The sequence below is a fragment of the Coregonus clupeaformis genome, chromosome 15 (genome assembly GCF_020615455.1).
Source record: "Coregonus clupeaformis isolate EN_2021a chromosome 15, ASM2061545v1, whole genome shotgun sequence".
Classification (NCBI taxonomy): Eukaryota; Metazoa; Chordata; class Actinopteri; order Salmoniformes; family Salmonidae; genus Coregonus; species Coregonus clupeaformis.
In genome coordinates this window covers 51,912,840-51,922,589 of record NC_059206.1, presented here as the reverse complement: position 1 = coordinate 51,922,589, position 9,750 = coordinate 51,912,840, and the positions used below count along the sequence as shown (strand labels likewise).

The 9,750-nt window shown below is 42.1% G+C and overlaps 1 protein-coding gene across 1 annotated transcript in view; it reads right to left on the bottom strand.

The window, feature by feature from the left end:
• The window catches only part of slc27a4 (solute carrier family 27 member 4), a 35,901-nt gene that overhangs the window by 8,068 nt on the left and 18,083 nt on the right, over positions 1-9,750 (bottom strand). Inside the window, exons 4-9 of the mRNA XM_041899014.2 lie at positions 6,728-6,886; positions 6,353-6,422; positions 4,380-4,471; positions 3,926-4,035; positions 3,022-3,231; positions 314-440 (exon numbers count right to left, since the gene is read on the bottom strand). Coding sequence (XP_041754948.1) covers positions 314-440; positions 3,022-3,231; positions 3,926-4,035; positions 4,380-4,471; positions 6,353-6,422; positions 6,728-6,886 — 768 coding nt within the window. The remainder of the gene's footprint in view (positions 1-313; positions 441-3,021; positions 3,232-3,925; positions 4,036-4,379; positions 4,472-6,352; positions 6,423-6,727; positions 6,887-9,750) is intronic.

Here is a 9,750-nt window from a genome sequence, read left to right as displayed (position 1 = left end):
TCAACTGGCTTACCTGGTTAAATAAAGGTGAAATAAAATAAAATAAATAAATACTGCAAACATAACAAATGCAACATTTTAGGCACATCAACCTTTTGTGCAACCTTGCTGCATTTGTTAACAAATGTTTACTTAGTTTACATAACCAAGTAAACACAGTGTGCGGGTGTCCATTCCACCAGTTTGCTTTGGGTGTTGCTTCTCCTAATACATCAGTGAACTAAGATGTGACTTTAGGTGGGCAAAACTAAATATTCAACCACGGTAAAACAGGTAGAAATAGGTATACAATGGGTATAGGGTGGTGACCTACCAGGCTTGCAGGGGATGCAGACTCCATCGGGCCCTCTAATGAGCTCCATGGTCTCCTCGTCCACCTTCACCAGTCTGATGGGGTAGATGAAGGGGAGGATCTGGCTGTTGAACCCACACGCTCCCGTCTGGTGGATAAATAACATTACTACAACATTACCACACTGTAACATCAACCCAACTAACAACTAGTGGGTATACTACAGGGTTGTGGGGTAGATGAAGGGGAGGATCTGGCTGTTGAACCCGCACGCTCCCGTCTGACAATAGAGGCAACAATAGAGGCTGAAGGATGGGACTAATAACAACAACTAATAACAACAAGATAACTAATGTAAAGCATACTGTGTCCATAATAAGTATATAGGTTATAGGTTGAGAGCTTTTGTGAAAGCGCACTGTTAGAAAAATATGGCATATAGAAGCAAACCAGATGGACATCATGAAAATGATCGGAGGAAGTTCAGGAGTAAAAACAAACAAAATATAATTATTGTAGAATTTGACTGTGTCCATAAAATTTATATAGTATGTATGGGCTTGAAGTAGAGGCCTAAGCGTTGTTGTTCACTAGTTTACTCCAATTGGGGAAGGGGTTGGAAAGTAATGAAGGGAAATATAATTTAAAAAAGGATATGTGTGTGTGTATGTATGTATATATATGTGTGTGTATGTGTGTGTATGTATGTGTATATGTGTATATTTATTTGTAGATTATGGTGGAAAATAAGTATTTGGTCAATAACAAAAGTTTCTCAATACTTTGTTATATACCCCTTGTTGGCAATGACACAGGTCAAACGTTTTCTGTAAGTCTTCACAAGGTTTTCACACACTGTTGCTGGTATTTTGGCCCATTCCTCCATGCAGATCTCCTCTAGAGCAGTGATGTTTTGGGGCTGTCGCTGGGCAACACGGACTTTCAACTCCCTCCAAAGATTTTCTATGGGGTTGAGATCTGGAGACTGGCTAGGCCACTCCAGGACCTTGAAATGCTTCTTACGAAGCCACTCCTTCGTTGCCCGGGAGGTGTGTTTGGGATCATTGTCATGCTAAAAGACCCAGCCACGTTTCATCTTCAATGCCCTTGCTGATGGAAGGAGGTTTTCACTCAAAATCTCACGATACATGGCCCCATTCATTCTTTCCTTTACACGGATCAGTCGTCCTGGTCCCTTTGCAGAAAAACAGCCCCAAAGCATGAAGTTTCCACCCCCCATGCTTCACAGTAGGTATGGTGTTCTTTGGATGCAACTCAGCATTCTTTGTCTTCCAAACACGATGAGTTGAGTTTTTACCAAAAAAGTTATATTTTGGTTTCATCTGACCATATGACATTCTCCCAATCCTCTTCTGGATCATCCAAATGCACTCTAGCAAACTTCAGACAGGCCTGGACATGTACTGGCTTAAGCAGAGGGACACGTCTGCACTGCAGGATTTGAGTCCCTGGCGGCGTGGTGTGTTACTGATGGTAGGCTTTGTTACTTTGATCCCAGCTCTCTGCAGGTCATTCACTAGGTCCCCCCGTGTGGTTCTGTGATTTTTGCTCACCGTTCTTGTGATCATTTTGACCCCACGGGGTGAGATCTTGCGTGGAGCCCCAGATCGAGGGAGATTATCAGTGGTCTTGTATGTCTTCCATTTCCTAATAATTGCTCCCACAGTTGATTTCTTCAAACCAAGCTGCTTACCTATTGCAGATTCAGTCTTCCCAGCCTGGTGCAGGTCTACAATTTTGTTTCTGGTGTCCTTTGACAGCTCTTTGGTCTTGACCATAGTGGAGTTTGGAGTGTGACTGTTTGAGGTTGTGGACAGGTGTCTTTTATACTGATAACAAATTCAAACAGGTGCCATTAATACAGGTAACGTGTGGAGGACAGAGGAGCCTCTTAAAGAAGAAGTTACAGGTCTGTGAGAGCCAGAAATCTTGCTTGTTTGTAGGTGACCAAATACTTATTTTCCACCATAATTTGCAAATAAATTCATTAAAAATCCTACAATGTGATTTTCTGGAAAAAAAATTCTCAATTTGTCTGTCATAGTTGACGTGTACCTATGATGAAAATGACAGGCCTCTCTCATCTTTTTAAGTGGGAGAACTTGCACAATTGGTGGCTGACTAAATACTTTTTTTCCCCACTGTATATATATATATATATATATATTTGCGAGAGAAAAAACATATGGGGGATTGGAAGTGATGCAGACAATTACATTGATGGAAGTTACAATCTATCTGAAATAGTAAAGCTGATCTACCCCCTAAAAAAAATTAAAAATAAATAGAGGCAACATTACCACACTCAACTACTTGTCAACCCATTTCAACTGCTGTTACAGAACAACAGTGCACTGAATCTCTGTTAACCTTACAGCAAATAGCTACATAGGTCAGATGCAACAAATCAATGGGAGAATGGAGCTAAACAGCATGCAGTCCAAATTCAATAACAAGTGACAGAGACAACTAATACACTACTTTTACTCTTAAATACCATATAATAAAGTACAAGGGTGGCAAGTTCTTTGAGCCCTGTGAGAACATAATTAAGCACAGGCAGCGTTACACAATGGATGTTGATCCCCTGGGACTAGATACTATAGTAAAAACAAGAACATGCCCTGTGAGAGCCAAAAGGTCTAGCTACACCTTATAATTTGAGCCACAGGTTTTGCTAGATCCAAAATGTCTGCCTAGCGCCTCACCATGTTGCCGAAGTTGCCTAGGCTGCAGTTGCACTCTGTGGCTCCGTAGAACTCTGCTATCTGTGGCACGTTGAAGCGAGAGGTAAACTCCTCCCAGATGGACTGGCGCAGGCCGTTACCCAGCGCCATGCGGACCCGGTGTTGCCGCTCTATTTCCTTTACCGGCTGGTTCAACAGGTACCGGCAGATCTCCCCGATGTACTGGACAATCTGGGGGACAGAGTCAATCAGTCAGTCAATCAATCAATCACCAGCACAGTGAGACAAGGGGGTATAAGTGAGGAACTGCAACACCTGGCCACACACCACTCTTAACACCCTCACTTTATTATTCCCCAAATCTTATTGAGCTATCTTTGGGTACTTCTGTAGAAAAACAACAACCCACTTTTATAATGCTGTCTACAACCCTTTGCAGAGCCCTTACCCAAAACATGACTTCAGATTTCACTATTTAGACATCCTGAACAGATTTCTCCCAGACCCCTAATCCTAAAACCAAATCTCCCTGAGCTATCGTTGTGCTTTTTTGTAGATAAACATCAGCACGGTTGAACAGTAAATGAACAACACTACCTTCTGCTGAGAACTAACCCAAAACATGTACAGTATCTCCTCTCAGTCTCTACTGATCCCCACTTTCCTTTTCTGTACAGATTTATCCTCCAGTCTCTGAACTACTCTGTACTCATTCAGCTACTGCGTTAGATAGCTCACCATAATATAATAATAATATGCCATTTAGCAGACGCTTTTATCCAAAGCGACTTACAGTCGTGCGTGCATACATTTTTTTGTGTATGGGTGGTCCCGGGGATCGAACCCACTACCTTGGCGTTACAAGCGCCGTGCTCTACCAGCTGAGCTACAGAGGACCACCATGCGGAGTGTGTGTGTGGCTCACCGTGCAGTTGTACTTGGCACAGTCATCCCAGAACCGGGAGGCAGAGAACTTCTTCTTGATGACCACTGTCATGCCATGGATCAGGCACTGCCCAATTCCGACTATGTTACCTGGGGAACACATGTATAAGTGTTTCAGAGGCAACACACACACCGCCACGGAAAGTAGTTTGGGGGGTGGGCGATCCAGATTATTATTATTTTTGCCCGCTCTATTCATAAAAATAAATAAATAAATATTAGTTTTTTATTCTGTTTTTTCAGGCGGTGCTGCAGCACCCTCAGCACTTCCCGCGGCTATGACTGACACGCACAAACACAAATGTAGCTTCACCCTCTCAAGCACACACTCGCACGTACGTATGCACGTACACAGACACACACAGGCATGTGCAGACACACACACCACGCGCAGACACACACACCACACCCACACACACATGCAGCACTGTTACCTGCAGAGTGGTAGAGTGGAAGGCAATCGTACAACACGTCATCAGGCGTCATCCCGAAGCCGTAGTATACCAACGCTGCCATGCGGTAGTACCTGTCAAACACAGGTGGGAGAGAGAGAGAAAGTTAGAAGAGAGGGGGAATGAGTGGTGGCATGAAAATGAGAGATCCAGTGCCTTCAGAAAGTATTCACACCCTTTGACTTTTTCCACATTTTGTTGTGTTACAGTCTGAATGAAAATGTATTAAATTGAGATTTGTTGTCACTGGCCTATAATGTCAAAGTGGATTTATGTTTTTCAAAATGTTTACAAATTAATTAAAAATGAAAAGCTGAAATGTCTTGGGTCAATAAGTATTCAACCCCTTTGTTATGGCAAACCTAAATAAGTTTGGGAGTAAAAATGTGCTTAACAATTCATATAATAAGTTGCATGGACTCACTCTGTGTGCAATAATTGTGTTTAACATGATTTTAGAATGACGTCCTCATCTCTGTACCCCACACATACAATTATCTGTAAGGTCCCTCAGTCGAGCAGTGAATTTCAAACACAGATTCAACCTCAAAGACCAAGGAGGTTTTCCAATGACTCGCAAAGAAGGGCTCCTATTGGTAGATCGGTAAAAATCAAAAAAGCTGACATTAAATATTCCTTTGAGCATGGTGAAGTTATTCATTACACTTTGGATGGTGTATCAATACACGCAGTCACTACAAAGCTACAGGCGTCCTTCCTAACTCAGTTGCCAGAGAGGAAGGAAACCACTCAGGGATTTCATCATGAGGCCAATGGTGACTTTAAAACTGTTACAGAGTTTAATGGCTGTTATAGAAGAAAACTGAGGATGGATCAACAACATTGTACTTACTCATTTTTTACATTTATTTTTTAAATTTTTTTGTCATTTAGCAGACGCTCTTATCCAGAGCGACTTACAGGAGCAATTAGGGTTAAGTCCCTTGCTCAAGGGCACATCAACAGATTTTTCACCTAGTCGGCTCAGGGATTAGAACCAGCGACCTTTCGGTTACTGGCACAACGCTCTTAACCACTAAGCTACCTGCTCCACAATACTAACCTAATTGACAGAGTGAAAAGAAGGAAACCTGTACAAAATACAAATATTCCAAAACATGTATCCTGTTTGCAACAAGGCACTAAAGTAATACTGCAAACAATGTGGCAAAGCAATTCACTTTTTGTCCTGAATACAAAGTGTTGAGTACCACTTTCCATATTTTCAAGCATAGTGGTGGCTGCATCATGTTATGGGTATGCTTGTAATCGTTAAGGACTGGGGAGTTTTTCAGGATAAAAAAGAAATGGAACGGAGCTAAGCACGGGCAAAATCCTAGAGGAAGACCTGGTTCAGTCTGCTTTCCACCAGACACTGGGAGATTAATTCACCTTTCAGCAGGACAATAACCTAAAACACTAGGCCAAATCTACACTGGAGTTGCTAACCAAGAAGACAGTGAATGTTCCTGAGTGGCCGATTTGACTTAAATCTACTTGAAAATCTATAGCAAGACCTGAAAATGGTTGTCTAGCAATGATCAACAACCAATTTGACAGAGCTTGTAGAATTTTGAAAATAATAGTAGGCAAATTATGCACAATCCAGGTGTGGAAAGCTCTTAGAGATTTACCCAGAAAGACACACAGCTGTAATCACTGCCAAATGTGCTTCTACAAAGTATTGACTCAAGGGTGTGAATACTTAGGTAAATGAGATATTGCTGTATTTCATTTTCCAATAAATGTGCTAAAATCTATAAAAACATGTTTTCACTTTGTCATTATGGGGTATTGTGTGTAGATGGGTGAGATTTTTTTTTATTCAGGCTGTAACACAACAAAATGTGGAATAAGTCAAGGGGTAGGAATACTTTCTGGAGGCACGATCGATAGATCGATAGATCGATAGATCGATAGATAGATAGATAGATGAGGAGCTCCTTAGTGCCTACCTGCTGTGAACCACGATGGCAGCTTTGGGCATCCCAGTGGTCCCAGATGTGTAGATGTAGAACAGACGATCTGTAAGACAGAGACAAGAAACCAATAAACACATACAAAAACAGATAAGGAAAAAACTGTCAAAATAACAGAAATACAATAGCAAACAGTGGACAAACCAGTACAACTATGGGCTTGATTGATCTTGCCTACCTAGTGCAATGGAAGCAATGGAATAGTCCCAAAAGTGAAAACACTGCACTTCAGACAGGTTCAATCAAAAGCTCAAAGTATTTGTAAGAATAAACTATTTGAACCCAGGTCTGGCTCCCTATTCACTGTCTGAGTGTGATTGGATGGATTTTTTGAGTGACTGATTGACTGACCTGTGAAGCAGCGGTCTGGGCGGCTGGGCAGGTGGGTGGGGGCAGCGTCCAGTAGAGGCTCCAGGCACTCTGTCCCCACAGGAACACGTTTGGGGTCCCAGTCCCCTGAACACAGCATCTGCACTGTCTTCCCCATGGAACTGTGTACCTCACACATGGCTGGAGGACGGAGGGAGAGGAGGAAGGGAGGGTGGGATGGGGAGGGAAAGACAGATAGATAGAGAGAGAGAGAGAGAGAGAGAGAGAGATAGAGAGAGAGAGAGAGATAGAGAGAGAGAGAGAGAGAGAGAGAGAGAGAGAGAGAGAGAGAGAGAGAGAGAGAGAGAGAGAGAGAGAGAAATGACAGGAGAGAGTGATCTTAAAAGTTAATTTCACAGAAACAGAGACACAAATAAAATCCCTCTACTCAGTTTGCATTCTCTCAGCAGGAAAATATGCTGACCGCATTTGGCATGTTTAAACGCAGAGGGATGCATGGTTTCCAATTACTTAAAGACATAAACCAAAGGATAAAGATAGACATGATATATACTGTATGCTTCATCATTAGTCTGAACAGGACCCAACATCTTGATATAATCAATAGTCATGTGTCCTTCCTCTTCTTATTATAGATTAAACATCTCTCTCTCCTTTCTCTGTCATCCTCCATCTGTTGAAGCTCCTCATCTGTGTATTCCGGTTCAAATAAATAAGGCTGGCCTGCAAATTAGAACATTTCCTCCTCATATTCGTAGTCCGACATGTTGGAAGCGTAGTAGTTTGAAAGAAAAAAATATTAGCTAGCTAGTGGACACGTTGTTGTGGACTGGATAGTCTGCTTCTGAACCAAATCAAATTGTATTTGTCACACGCCGAATACAACAGGTATAGAGACTTTACCGTGAAATGCTTGCTTACAAGCCCTTCCCAAGAGACCACAGACCGATGCAGATAAAAAATATATATTGTAACAGAAGAGGAATAAAATAAAATACACAATAATTGAGCTATATACAGGGAGTACCAGTACCAGATCAATGTGCAGGGGTACACGATATTTGAGGTAGATACAGTGGGGGAAAAAAGTATTTAGTCAGCCACCAATTGTGCAAGTTCTCCCACTTAAAAAGATGAGAGAGGCCTGTAATTTTCATCATAGGTACACGTCAACTATGACAAACAAATTGAGGGGAAAAAATCCAGAAAATCACATTGTAGGATTTTTTATGAATTTATTTGCACATTATGGTGGAAAATAAGTATTTTGTCACCTACAAACAAGCAAGATTTCTGTCTCTCACAGACCTGTAACTTCTTCTTTAAGAGGCTCCTCTGTCCTCCACTCGTTACCTGTATTAATGGCACCTGTTTGAACTTGTTATTATAAAAGACACCTGTCCACAACCTCAAACAGTCACACTCCAAACTCCACTATGGCCAAGACCAAAGAGCTGTCAAAGGACACCAGAAACAAAATTTTAGACCTGCATCAGGCTGGGAAGACTGAATCCGCAATAGGTAAGCAGCTTGGTTTGAAGAAATCAACTGTGGGAGCAATTATTAGGAAATGGAAGACATACAAGACCACTGATAATCTCCCTCGATCTGGGGCTCCACGCGGGGTCAAAATGATCACAAGAACAGTGAGCAAAAATCCCAGAACCACACGGGGGGACCTAGTGAATGACCTGCAGAGAGCTGGGACCAAAGTAACAAAGCCTACCATCAGTAACACACTACGCCGCCAGGGACTCAAATCCTGCAGTGCCAGACGTGTCACCCTGCTTAAGCCAGTACATGTCCAGGCCCGTCTGAAGTTTGCTAGAGTGCATTTGGATGATCCAGAAGAGGATTGGGAGAATGTCATATGGTCAGATGAAACCAAAATATAACTTTTTGGTAAAAACTCAACTCATCGTGTTTGGAGGACAAAGAATGCTGAGTTGCATCCAAAGAACACCATACCTACTGTGAAGCATGGGGGTGGAAACATCATGCTTTGGGGCTGTTTTTCTGCAAAGGGACCAGGACGACTGATCCGTGTAAAGGAAAGAATGAATGGGGCCATGTATCGTGAGATTTTGAGTGAAAACCTCCTTCCATCAGCAAGGGCATTGAAGATGAAACGTGGCTGGGTCTTTCAGCATGACAATGATCCCAAACACACCGCCCAGGCAACGAAGGGGGTGGCTTCGTAAGAAGCATTTCAAGGTCCTGGAGTGGCCTAGCCAGTCTCCAGATCTCAACCCCATAGAAAATCTTTGGAGGGAGTTGAAAGTCCGTGTTGCCCAGCGACAGCCCCAAAACATCACTGCTCTAGAGGAGATCTGCATGGAGGAATGGGCCAAAATACCAGCAACAGTGTGTGAAAACCTTGTGAAGACTTACAGAAAACGTTTGACCTGTGTCATTGCCAACAAAGGGTATATAACAAAGTATTGAGAAACTTTTGTTATTGACCAAATACTTATTTTCCACCATAATTTGCAAATAAATTCATAACAAATCCTACAATGTGATTTTCTGGGAAAAAAAATCTCATTTTGTCTGTTATAGTTGACGTGTACCTATGATGAAAATTACAGGCCTCTCTCATCTTTTTAAGTGGGAGAACTTGCACAATTGGTGGCTGACTAAATACTTTTTTCCCCCACTGTATGTACATGAAAGCAGGGTAAAGTTACTAGGCATCAGGATATAGAGAAAATAATAAGAGTGGTGGCTGCATCATGTTATGGGTATGCTTGTAATCGTTAAGGACTGGGGAGTTTTTCAGGATAAAAAAGAAAAGGAATGGAGGCAAAATCCTAGAGGAAAACATGGTTCAGTCTGCTTTCCACCAGACACTGGGAGATAAATTCACCTTTCAGCAGGATAATAATTATTATTATAAAAGTGTGTGTGTGTGTGTGTGTGTGTGTGTGTGTGTGTGCGTGCGTGCGTGCGTGTGTGTGTGCGTATGTAGAAATATGCTTGCACCAGAAACTATCGTTAGAGTTCTACTAAATAGATTATAACGTTGCGTATGACACATTTTCTGT